Below are 13,248 nucleotides of genomic sequence, written 5' to 3'. Positions count from 1 at the left end.
TTTTTCACATAACCATGGTGAGACTCGAATGAGGCATCACATGTGCACCCATAGCCGCTGCTGGATGGCTGTAAGACACAGTGAATGGGGCAGGAAGATGAGACTCCCTCACAACTGCAAGGATTCCTGGCCTTTACAGAAGTCCCCGGAAGCTATCAGTGGGGTGGTTTACAGTCAACCTGCAGGCAGCTCTCCTGGCCACTCTTCTTCCTTCACCCGCCTCCTGCTCGCAGGAACAGGGTCAGAAGCTCTATCTTTCTGTCTAGCATTCTGAGCCCTGGAGCACTGGCCTGAGCAGGGTCACCAGTTCACTATGAGCTCAGGCGAACCATCCCGTGTGCACTGAGAACCGCGGAGGTCAGCACCACTGCCAGGACACACCATTGTTCTGGTTGAATGGTTCAGCACACAGGCTAATGCGGCCTGTTCGGGGTGGGAGGGTGTGGACAATAGGAACAAATCCCTGCCCGCTGTGCTCTGCTTGCAAGAGGGGAAGCGCTGGCAGGATTTCCCCTGAAAGCTAATCAATTCCAGAACCACTCAACCAGAGTGCTGAGTCCCCATGGTTGCTGACTCACAAAGGGACACACTGGTGTTGAAAAATGGAACCAACATGGAAGGGAAGTGAGATTGATTTGCTGAGATAAGAGAAGACCAAAGGGGCAGCACAGGCCCTGGCAGAAATTGAATGAGGAAAATTGACCTCCCCTTTCTGTGCAAGCAGCTAATCCCCTTACCTGCCCAGTGTGTTTTGGCCTCCCCTCCACTCCCAGCCTCCATCCCTTCTTCTGCTCTCTAGGAGGGCTCTCAGAAAGTCAGTCATAGACACCTAAATCATTGCTCATTAAAGCTGGGAGGCACTGGAGATACTGCCAGCACACTGATTCCCAGTCCTCATCACCTCTTCCTTCAGGGATTTCATATTTGGAAGCTTCCTTTTTCAGCACTTGCTCATTCACTGGGCTAAGAATTTTCCCCTTATTATTTCATCTAATGCCAACAAAACTTCTGGGAAGCATCCATCATTATCTCCATTTTACATATTTAAATAAAACTAAGAATAAGAGAAGTGTGTTTGGCCCCAAACCTACCACAAAAAGTGGGTGATCAGCTAGAATTCAACCTAATTCCGTGTGATTTTGAGGCCCCACATGCTGCTATATAACAAGAAATGGCTCATGCTCCCAGCAATTGCACTCATAGGTGATACCCAAGAGAAAAGAAAATATATGTTCACATAAAAACTTATGCACAAATGTTTATGACAGCATTATTCATACTAGCCAAAGGGTAAAAACAGCCCTAATGCCAATCACTGATGAACAGATAAACTGGAATTTTTTCTTCCAGTGGAATATTACTTGGCCATAAAAAGGCAAAAAGCAATGATACATGCCACATGCCACAACATAGAAGAAACTTGAAAACATTTTGCTAAGTGAAAGAAGCCAGTCACAAAGAGCATATACTGTATGATTTCATTTACATAAAATGTCTAGAAGAAGCAAATACATAGACACAGAAACTACATCAGTAGTTGCTCAGAACCTGGGAGATAAGGCAGTGATCCCTAAAAGATATGTAGTTGCTTATTGTAGTGATGAAAATGTTCTAAAGTCTTCTGTAGTGAGGTTGTGCATAACAGTGAATATACTAAAAGCCACTGAGTTGTGCACTTTAAACAGGTAGATTGTATGGCATATGAATTATATCTTAATAAAGTCATTTTAAAATAGCTATGACTGATAAGAGACTCTAGGTTCTGTCTCCTGAATGTTGGGAGACAGAAGTTGCATGGTTCAGTGGAAAGAACAAGAGCTTTGGAACCTTGGTCAAATTGTTTAGGCTTTTGGAGTCCTAGTCCCTTGTCTATAAACTGTAGTGAGAGAGCCCTATCATCAAGTTTTTATGATGTTTAGGAAGGTCCCTGGCCCCTCCAGTTCTGAAACTGGCAATTTTGAAGTTTGAGGCTTGAGTAAAGAAGTAAAAGGGTGACAGAGTTCCCTTGCATTAGAGTTATCTCCACGAGTGACCCTTCTCTCCTGCTTGGGTCAGAAGCTGGTCAGCCAAAGACTGGAAGGAGAGTTAGAGATTAGCTGTGGGTCCCCAGATAAGAGGGACAGATGGAAGGTAGAAAACAAGGGGGATTTGTCTGAACTCAAACAACCTGCTGACCACAAACTGTTAGAATCTAGAACCAGGCTTATGGGAGAGCTGTGAGCCTGGCTTCTGCTACAAGTAAAATGTGGCTCCTTTTCAAGGGAGTGGGATGGGCTTAGATCATCCTGATGTATTTTTTCCCCGACTATGAAGTATCTGCCAAAAATGCAGCAATGCTTCTCTGAAAACAACTGGGGGATGGTAAAAAGGTAGAAAAAGGCTAAACAAGTAAAAAATAAATAAAATAAAGCAACAAACAAATCTTAACTTGATAATGGTGGTACTTTCGTACTAGGAAATAGTAACCACGATGGTGAAGTCCAGTTGATCATGTCATACATTGCAAATTTGCAAATTCACTAGGTTGGAACGAGTTCTGCCTTCCTGTTTTAGCTCAAACTGTGTGACAAGTGTGCCTAAACAAGTGTGTCTGTTTAGTGCCATGTCCTCTACACTGTTTTGCTTTTTGTTGATTTCTGTTTAAATGGCCCCCAAGTGTACTGCTGATCTGCTGTCTAGTGTTTCTAAGCATAAGAAATTAGGTGCCCCTTAACAGAGACTGTATATGTGTCAGATTATGTTCCTTCAGCTATATATTATAGGGCTTTGGCCATGAGTTCCATGTTAATGAATCAGCAATAGGTATCATTGAATGTCTTTAAATAGCATACCTGAAAAGTTCATGTTGCGCAGTTGGCAAAAATGTGACCAGAGGCTTGCAGAAGCCTTACATTTCTTCTAGAAGCAACAATTTGGTATTTGCTATTCAGTGTTTGTGGTGTCTTTATAATTACTGAGAATAACAGGAATTGACTGTACATGCTATGTAATTTTCATACATTATCTCATTTTAATGCCCACAGGAGGGTGTCATCTTGTTTTACTGATGAGGAAAGTAGGGTTATCCATGTGTCACTTAGAGCTAGCACGTGGAAACGACAGGAGTTAGATCCATTTTTAACTCCCAGAGGAGGAAGGGAGCTCTCCAGCTTTTGAATGGGAATGCCAATTTTTAGGAAAAGATAATGGATCCTCATTAGGATTGGTAGAAGGCCCAAGGAGAGCTGATCTTAGCCAAGAGCAGTATATACCTGATAAAGGAGGAGGAAATAACTGAACATGACCCTCCAGGTGTAGTGGGCACTGGTCAGATGATAGCTAAGACAGTGGAAAGACTTCAGTTGGCAAAGAAGTGATTCACCCGAGTGGGAGGAATATTGGAGCCACCATATCAGGAAAGAAACAATGGAAAGGACAGTCAGCCTAGAAAGGACAGCATGGAGGAAAGCAGGAGAGATCTTTCAATATCTAAAGAGCTATCTTGTGGATGAAGAACTAAATGGAAAGCAGAACTAGATAGCAGGCCAGTAATTACAGGGGCAGATGTTGGCTCAATGTAAGAACATTTTGTGATATTCAGAACTTTCTTACAAGTCAAAATTAGAAATCAGTGGTCCATAGGCCATATTCAGCTGCAGACATTGGCTTGCAGTGTTTTGTTTTTAAAAATTATTTAAATGCCATTTGTGGGGAATGGGCTTTCTTGTCCATAGCCTGCTGCACCCTGTGCTTCTGACCCATGTGGTGTCCAATGTTAACTTGTCTTGCTCTTGAAGCATTGTTGCCAGATTTAGTGAATACAAATATAGGATACAGTTACTATTGAATTTCAGGCAAGTGACAATTTCTTAGTATGAATACGTCCTATGCAAATCCTGGGATAAACATTTATATTCCAATATTTGGTATTTATTAATACTGCCCTGTATTTATCTGAAAGCTCTATCCTGGAGACTTTAAATGGGAGCCCTTGATGTTGTATTTTGAGTAAGCAGTCTCCATATTTAGGAACCGTTCAGGGCTTCAGAGGAATGCTTGCAATGATACAAGGCTGAACTTGTTTAAGTATCCTGGCCCTATTTTCTTGACATCTGCCATTTCAGAATAATAAAACAATACAAGGTAGGAGTTAACTCAGAATAGTAACCTAGGTGCTGTTCTGGGTGTGGTTGACAGGTGGGATGACAGCTTCTTACTCTAACAGCATTATGTTCTACCAAAAGAGCTGGGATTGATTAACAGAGAAGAACATACAGTATTTTTTACCTCTAATATCAACTGCTAGTAAAATTCTTATGAAGTAAAAGTCCCCTGGCATGTCTGCAGCTGGGAGAATGATGGCAATCTCTTTTTGAATCAGGGCATGAACCAAGTGGCACATAACACCCCAGAATGATAATTCTGTTTTCATCTGTCAAAAGCCATCTTTTACTTCTCTGAGACTGTGGTTAGTCATCCTGACACTTGTTTTCCTGTCCTGCTGCCAGAATTGCTTTTCTGGCTGTTTTGAACAGACTGTGACCAACTCCCTGGGAACATGGCAAGAGTTGATATGAGAGAAGACTGACACTAGCTCCCTATACCAGAGCCTCAGTTTCTTTGATGGAAAAGGAGTGGCAGGATCTCGGAGGTCACTTCCAGAAATTGTGCCTCTAAAAATGTGTCAGTAGTCTTAGGTCATCAGCTAGGTTTTCAGTATCCTATCTGGCCTCCAGAGAATTTAAGTTATTTAGTGGGACTCAAAACAGCATTTGGTTTGCCTCTGTTATTTTGGAGGCAGGTTAACTTTGTGGTAGGATGATAAGGTCTAGAGCTGATGGTTGCAGTCAGCTCACCAGCCAGAGCTCTTTGTAGCTCAGCTAATAGCTTTTCTTTTTTTTTGCCTCAATTCATCGTGTCTCCCTTACTTTCTACCCACTTCTCTTGAAAGTCCTCCACTTAAAACACACGAAACAATAAAAAGCAGGGGAAGATAATAAAATGAATAAAACTATCTGAGGTAGGAGAGCTATGCAGTATACACTAAAGTATATACAAAAGGAGTTTGACAACTCTCATTTATCCTTTTGGTGCAAAGATCTAGAAGACATGGGCTTCACCCTCTCTTTTAAAGATAGCTACATTTAGCATATCCCCAGGTTCACTAGAATAGACCCTAATACTCCTAGTGATCCTGTTTCCTTCATCATTCTCCTCTTCATCAAGATTAAATAGATAGAACCTCAGGGGTTACTCAAAGTAGGCAAAACTCCATGAAACTCCATTTCAACTATTGTAGCAGAGGAACAAATTGTTCAACATGTTCTTTCTTCTCACGGAAAACCAAAGTTAGGGCTGAGAAGTTACTGATGTTGAGAATCTCTGAATCTTAAACAAGGGGCTTCGGGTGATTTATGGCTCCACTATTTGCCAGTAATCACCCTGCTTTTATGGATTGCTCTATTAGGTATCCTGTCTCCTCAACTGGACCTTCTGAGGGACTCTGTTCTTTTCACTTTTTAAAATTTTAAGGGTCTCATACTTACTGTATGCACTCTGATCTTTAGCCATTAAGTGCTGAATGAATGAATAGGAAATAAAGAGAAAAACAAAACAATGGCATTAGAAACAAATATCCTGGACAAAATCCTAGCTCTTGCGTTTTACCAGCTGGTGAACTTGGACAAGTTTTTAATATGTTTTTTAATTTCTTCAAGTCTCGGTTTCTTTATTAATAGAATGCAGATAAACCACTTCTTTTACTGGATGGGTTGTGAGGAATGGGATAATAATCCCAGCTATTATTATTGCACTTGTTGAATTAATGCAAAACACAAGCAAAAAGAGCCACTACATAGCAGTATGATTTTCTAACTTTTAATGCAGTCTCATTTTGTTTGACACAAAGATCTAAACTGGTGATCTGATGGATGAGTTGCTTTGGTTGACCGCCCACTGTGGCAGGGCACTACAATGCTAGTTCCTAAAAGCATTTAAGAGGCATTATAGTCAGCAGTGGGATGCATGCCAATTGTTTTTATTTATGATGCCTATTATGACCACGAGGGCCAGCCAGTATTTGGCCCTCAGGAAGAAACCTATGGCCCCATCCACGTCATTACTCCATAATGCGGCGGAATGACTGGACAGCAGGAGAAGCTGCACCCCAATCGATGGGCTTCCGGTACTCCTTCTTGTCCAGGAGGTACTGTCTGCCACGGTAGTTGGGTAGCTCATAGAAAACCCAGACACCTTCCAGCACTTTACAGGAGTGGATCTCTCTCATGTGAAACTGCTCCATGATGGAAGGGCAGTCTTCAGTGGTTTCATACATCTGACCATTAAAATCCCCTTTCTCAAAGATCTGAATCTTATACTGGCCTCCACTAGACTGAAATAAAAAAAAAAAAAGAAAGAAATGAATAGCCATTGTTATGGAAATCATCAGCACGTTAGGAACTCAGAGAACAGCCTGTTTCAGAACCTAAATCCTCAGAACTCCCACCCTCCCTGAAGAAATGACTGAAACAGTTGACTTTTAATAAGAAAACATTTCTCCAAATACTCAAGAGGTAGTAAGTAATGGAAGTCATAAGTGTAATTCAGTTTTATGATGAACTGATATCTAAGATTTATTTAAGATTCAGCAGCCAAGAGAAGCCAGCTGCCCATGGAAAGGTAGGAAGACTTTAAGGAAGAAGAAAATGGAGGAGAGGGAGAAAGTGAGCAAAAGCCACTCACCAGATGAATAGCTCTGCAGGAGCCCAGGCGGTCATTGAGGCCCATCCAACGCTGGTATTCAGGGTACTCTCCCTGAGGTAAGATGTACATGTGCCCAGCAAAGTTAGGTCTTTCATACACAGCCCAGGTGCCTCCTTCCACTCTGATTGAGTTGCAGCGACTTAGGTATGCGTGGAAATCTGCACAGTCGCAATCACAGTCATAGTGGCGGCCTTGAAAATTTTTGTCTTCATAAAAAGTAATCTGAAGTACAGGACAAATAAATAGAAGAACTGAGGAGTTGGGTGGCTTTATTCATAGATAAAATAAAAATTAAAAAATCTTGCCCACTTTAAAAATTCCTTTCTTCTCAACTCAGAAGAGACAGTATATGTAGTTCTACTTTACCTCACAACATTTGGTTTCTGGCAAAGAATCTTAGTTGTCAACAATAGGAAGAAGTACTTTCTGAACACTTAAAAATGAAGCAAAAGACAAAAGAGCTCTAACATAAACCAGCAGTTTCACACTCAAGTTCATTGCTTCTTCATGTTCCCACAGCTTTCTGTACCTATAACATTATATTGTAAACTGTCCGTTTCTATGTCTATCCTCCCACCCGACTCCTTCTAGATTTCATCCAAGGGCAAGAACCAAGGCTTACTTAAGCTATGGGCTCCCTGAACCTAGCACTTGCCAAGCATTCAAAAAATGTTTGATAAATATGACTAAGTTCCACATACAGAGATTCATGGTAGGTGATATGGAAGATGTACACAGAAACATAGATTAATAAAAACATAGATTAACTTTCAAGAGCTTCTTTTAAAAGACTATAGAGCAAACATTATAAAATATACTACATTATATGTTCTACATTAGTTTCTTGCCAATGTGGTAGCTGTAAAGTAACGAAATGACAAGGCAAGAGTATTCTTCGCTTCAAAGTCTTACCAAATTTCTTCCACAGCGTCTGGGGTAAGTCTCTCATAGCACTAAAAAACATGCAACCCTTGGAAACCAGAAATAGGAAGGCTCAGTTCTAGGGCAGCTTTTCCACCACCAACATACATTAGTGCAAACATCTCTCTGGGCTTCAGCTTTCCATTTGTCAAATAATATGACTAGAGAGACTGGAAGTCCTGGCTATAAAACAACTCAGCATAGTTCTGGCTGAAATAGAAGACAGCTCCCAAGAACACTTAGGAATTTATCAAGTAATTTCTGAAAAACTCTATAAAAAACAAAAATGGACTGTTGTTTTTTTTCCTTTTTGCTTAATAATTAATTCCAAATCTAAGATCAATATTAGGTTAGAATTTGGATTGAACGCACAAGTGTCATGATTTGAGTGGCTAATTTCTTGGAATTATGCTGCCACCTTGTGGCTAATTTTCTTTAATGAACCCAAAGGAGTACTTTCAGATAAACAGGGCCAGGTAGTCTTGAGTTCTTGAGCAGAGGATTGAAACTAGATGTTTTCCAGAAGCAAAGGAAGAGAGATATGCCTGTTCAGCAGAATAAAGGAGGGGAATAACATGGCTTATTGTAGGGACAATAAGTAGTTAACTCTAGTGCATAGTGAATACATGGTTAAGAATCAGGGGGAAATGCCAGAGAAATGATACAAGAGCCAAGCTAGAATCAATACCCTTGAAACTCATGTGGAAGCTGAACATTAGTGGTTTGTGCCTGGAAATAGATGGTTGCTAGGGGCCAGGGGTGGAGGTGCAGAGATGATGAGGACCAAGTGCAATGCAACTACAATGGGAAAACAATCAAAAGAAATTTAGGATTTGGTGAGCTATTAGGTGCAGAGAATGAATGAGAGGGAAAAAAAAATGACTTGCAAAGGGCATAAAATATCCTTTTTTACCTGGGGTGTTTCTTTCTAGATAGAAACATACCAACATACCCACCTTCTACTTTAATCTTTCCCTACCTTTCCCATTTTTCTCAACTCCTGTAAATCCTGTTCTCTAAAAACTTCCTTTTCCCCTTCTCACCTACTAGAAGAATCATCTCCTTTCTCTTCTCACCCAATTTTTGTTTTTCTGCTCCTTTCTTCATTTTAGCATAGCAGACTAGAGATCGATGGTACCTGAGTTCATGGATGAAAAGAAAAAAATTCCAGCACCACTACTTACCAGTTCAGGAACCTGGGACAGGGCATTGAACCTTTTCCTAAACATCTTCATTTGCAAAACGAGGTAACAATTTATACTGCAGAGGGGTGTTCTGAGGGCCCAAAAGGATGTCTGAGGGCCCAAAGCACTTGGTTTAATACTTGATTCCTAATTGCCAATAAGCTTTTGCTACAGTTGTTACAAAGAAGGGACTTGCCTAAGGTCACTAGCCAGTTACAAGACAGCTGCAACAAGTTCAGTAATGCACGGTTCATTTTATTTTCCTCTACTGTCTCCCTGCTTGCACAGCCAGCTCTGTTCAACAAGGCAATGCTACCCTTTGATGCTGAACAGAACTGATCCTGAGCCTGTGAGGCTTTTCCTACTACCTGTGGAGAGATCTTTAGGAAATCAAATAACTTCTCAAGGAATGGATAGGTTCTAAACTCCCTAATCCATAAACTCAATTCACTTTGTTTTGGACTAACTATTTACCCAAACAGATGCTTTGTAAGGGATATGGTAATGGGAATAAAATTATCATCTATTTTACCTTTTTTCTCATACTTACTGTCCTGTGCACATTTGTCTGATACTAATACCTGAGAAGTAGAAATATACATGATGTTCTATAAGGTCACCATGCTGTTCATCATCCTAACTGACCAGTCAACTGTCCCAAGGCCAAAAGTACTCATCATATTGTCACAGAATCAATACTGTGGTCCAGGACCAAGGTCTTCAGAGCCAGAGCATGTTAATACCTGGCTATATTCAATTTCTAGTTGTAAAAGAAACATGAAATTTACTTGTTCTACTGTTAGCTGAGGTTTTGACTGTTGGGCAAAAAGTTTTATAGAAAACTAAGAGATGTGCAGAAAAATTTCCTAAAAAGTACTACAAAGTTGCACTGGGGATGTGGCTCAAGCTGTAGCGTGCTTGCCTGGCATGCATGCGGCCCGGGTTCAATTCTCAGCACCACATACAAACAAAAATGTTGTGTCCACCGAAAACTAAAAAAATAAAATAAAAATAAAAATTCTCTCTCTCTCTCTCTCTCAAAAAAAAAAAAAAAGTACCACAAAGTTTCTATCATTTTCAAAATTTCTGTTGAAAAGCAGCTTACCAATCCAACACAAAAGGAAAAATGTCTTTAGTATCTGAGAGAGAAAACATGCTTAATATAATCTGTTCTTTTTGCTGAGGCCATAATTCCTTGAATAAACTGCTGGCAAGAGAGTGGGAAAGAGAGAAGCAATGAAAAATAGTAAGAAATTATTTACTATCTCCCTTGGACTAGCAAGCAAAAGTTATTTTAATAAATGAACAACCCAGCTATAAGAAATAAGAGATCATATTATTACTACTCTGGAAATTTTTGAAATTCCAGAAAGTGGGGGGTGTTTTCATCTGTTTAGGATGGTTATGTAACAGCCATGGTCCGTGGAAATCTCTCTAAGGACTTCAAATTCTTTGTTAGTAGGATGTGCATGGCACATTTTCAAGAACCTCAGAGCACTAAAGACTTCTGTTTTTCCCCAAACCTTCGGACGATAAGCATTGATTTTTAGCTCTATTTGCCAAATGGCAAAAAAAGAAAAAAAAAAGGACACTAACCAGTTATGGATCAAGTACTTCCTGATGATACACTGGGAAGTATACAATATTGCCTCTGTAGTTCTCTTGCCAAAAATGTTGTCTGAATCCACACATGAGGAAATAATCAGACAAATCAAGATGCAGGACTTTTTCTATAAGACACATGGCTTAGATTTGAAGTGTTAATGTCTCAAAACCAACAACAAACGTAGAGGGACTGTTATAGATTGAATAGGTTAAAGAAAGAAAAGAGGAGACACGACAAACCAAATATGACCTCAAACGCAATATATGACCTCTGTATCCAATGTCACACATTTCTGGTGGCAATGGGGGGAATTTGAACAAGGTCTGAATATTATACACACACACACACACACACATATACACACACATATAGCATTATATGCAGAAATATATGTATAAATATAATACAAGGTATATTTATGATGAATCTTGGGGACATGATGATGTTTACACAGGGATAGCCTTTGGTTTTAGGAGATATAGAAGGCAAAAGATACTTTAAGGCGAAAGGATAAAGAAGTTTGCTCCTTATTTTCAAATGGCTTAATTAAACAAGAACGATAAAATGTGATAAAATGTTAATTGGAGAATTCAAGGGAAGGACACACAAGTATTCACTGAACATTTCTTGTTCTTTCAAATTCAATAAATTTGAAAAATTTTCAAGCAAAATGTTGAAGGAAAAAATCAGGTATGAGACAATGGCTTTGCCTTAGACTCATTAGTGAGTAGAAGAACTAAAGAGAATGTCATTCCCAAAATGTTGCCTAAGAGATCACTTCCTAGCCCAGCAACTGTGAACCAAATATTTTAAAAGCAGTTTTCCTAATGTAAGTGAACATTTTATTTGGTGAAAGGGTGAGAATAACTGCTTGAATGAAGGAAATACCAAAGATTATTTCACCTGACTGGCCCACCCACCTTGGGCTTTTGGAACATTAAGAGTTGAGGCTAAATTTAATAAAACAAATTTTAATTGACTGTTTCCTACGCCACATAATTCTCATTAGCATGTTCTGTTTCTGTGGCGCCTCACAGAATTTAGTTGCTGGAAGGCAGAAATCATGATATTTACATGTTATTTATCTGTACAGTATTCACACAGCAATATATACACACACACACACACACATAGATAAACCCTTAAGAAAGTATTTGGTAATTCTGTTAGAGTAGAAAAATATAATAAGCTTTTCTTAATTTTCTCTCCCAGTACTAGTCCTTTAACCATTCTTATACTCACCTCTAGGCAAAAAAGCAAAAGCTCTTCTCCACGTTCCTTTCAATGTCTCATTACGTTTAAAGTGGGTAGGCTAAAAATCAGTATGACTTTTTTACTTACCTTGGTTCCAGTTTTAGACATTTTTAGTGCATAGGTTGATTTCCCCAGTGCTGAAAGAAACCCAGGAAAGCTACAGAGAGTTAGAAGCCCAGAGACATTTATACTGGGCTGGTTTCAAATCAAACATCTGCTTAGTCATGAGAATAGGTTCCAAAAATTGAGTCAGTCATTTAGAGTCTATTGATGGTTTCTAGAAAAACAACTGGGATTATAAAATAAAGGAAAGCTTCAGTACCCCCTTTAATGCTTACCCAGCCCTGCTGCATTATAGACTTTGCTGAGTCAAGACACCAAAACCAAGCCAAAGTTTTAAATATTAAAAACAAAAAAGTCTCTCTTCCCTGGACAATTTACTTTTTTCAGCAAGCAACCTCTTTGAAATTCTTTTCTTTTTTTCCTCAACAAAGCTTGTAGAAGGCTGAGTCTAAACACCACTCTCTATTTTTGGATAAAAATGACACATTTTTGAAGGCAATGAAACTTACATGACAACTAAAAGCAATGCATGGCCTTGTGTTTGGAAATCAGTCACTACAAAGAACATTCTTGGGGCATTTATAAAAATTTTAATATGATCTGATATTAGAAATTCTATCGTACCAATATTTAACTTTTTAAATTGTTGGTATGATTAGGTAAAAAATTCATGCTGATATATTTGGGAGTGAAGGTCTAAGATGTCTATAACCTACTCACAAATGAAGCCAGTAAAACAATACTGTGTAGAGGGTGGTCAAGTGAATGTGGCAAAATGTTAACAATTTGTGAACCTACACAGCATATATGGGAGATCATGGACCTGTTCTTGCAATTGTTCTTTAACTTTGAAACACAAATTGGAAAGAGTTCTAATTCATAAGAAGCATGATACACTATACAGAAAGACAGGAAGCTACTGTGGAATGCTGGAACTTGCCACCTGCTAGTTAGTCTTTGCCTACGAGATCATTTTTGAACCTGTTCAGAGAACATTCTTTTGGCCCTGAACACATCTCTGACTTTAGGCTGAGAGTACATCTTATGTAAACTCAAATAAATAATGTATCATCCCTTCTCCATTTAAATTTTTCTGATCTAGAATATATCTTCTCAAAAGTCCAACTTCCCCATCTTTCTACTAACAAAGTTGTACAATGAATATTTTTGTAATGGGATACCCATAAGATATATTATGATCAAATTAAAAAAAATAAAAAATGCTTAATATAAAAACTACTGAGAAACAAAATTAAGTTATATGCTTAGTTTTCTGAATTTTATAAATTATAAGGAAATATCTGATTAATATCATTAATGTCATTAACAAACAATTTCCCAAACACCCTTTATTATTCCAATATTTATTTATTTGATAATGCTCTGCTTGCTTGAATTTCATCTTAAAACAAAAACTCTGAAAACTTCAATTAGAATTAACAACATTGTAAAGGTTAATTTTCACATCACAAATAAAAG

General features: G+C 38.9%; 1 protein-coding gene across 1 annotated transcript; it reads right to left on the bottom strand.

Annotated features, from left to right (window-relative positions):
* Window positions 1-5,881: 5,881 nt before the first annotated feature.
* CRYGS (crystallin gamma S) lies at window positions 5,882-12,960 on the bottom strand. The gene is given in 4 exon segments (XM_081300627.1): window positions 5,882-6,370; window positions 6,721-6,963; window positions 11,794-11,865; window positions 11,867-12,960. Coding segments are annotated over 4 exon segments (654 nt in total). The 5' UTR covers window positions 11,933-12,960; the 3' UTR covers window positions 5,882-6,097.
* Window positions 12,961-13,248: the final 288 nt, after the last annotated feature.

This window comes from Spermophilus citellus (assembly GCF_964194105.1).
Source record: "Spermophilus citellus genome assembly, chromosome: 7".
Taxonomy (NCBI): domain Eukaryota; kingdom Metazoa; phylum Chordata; class Mammalia; order Rodentia; family Sciuridae; genus Spermophilus; species Spermophilus citellus.
Note: the sequence above shows the minus strand (reverse complement) of the source record. Positions and strands in the feature narration are given on the sequence as shown.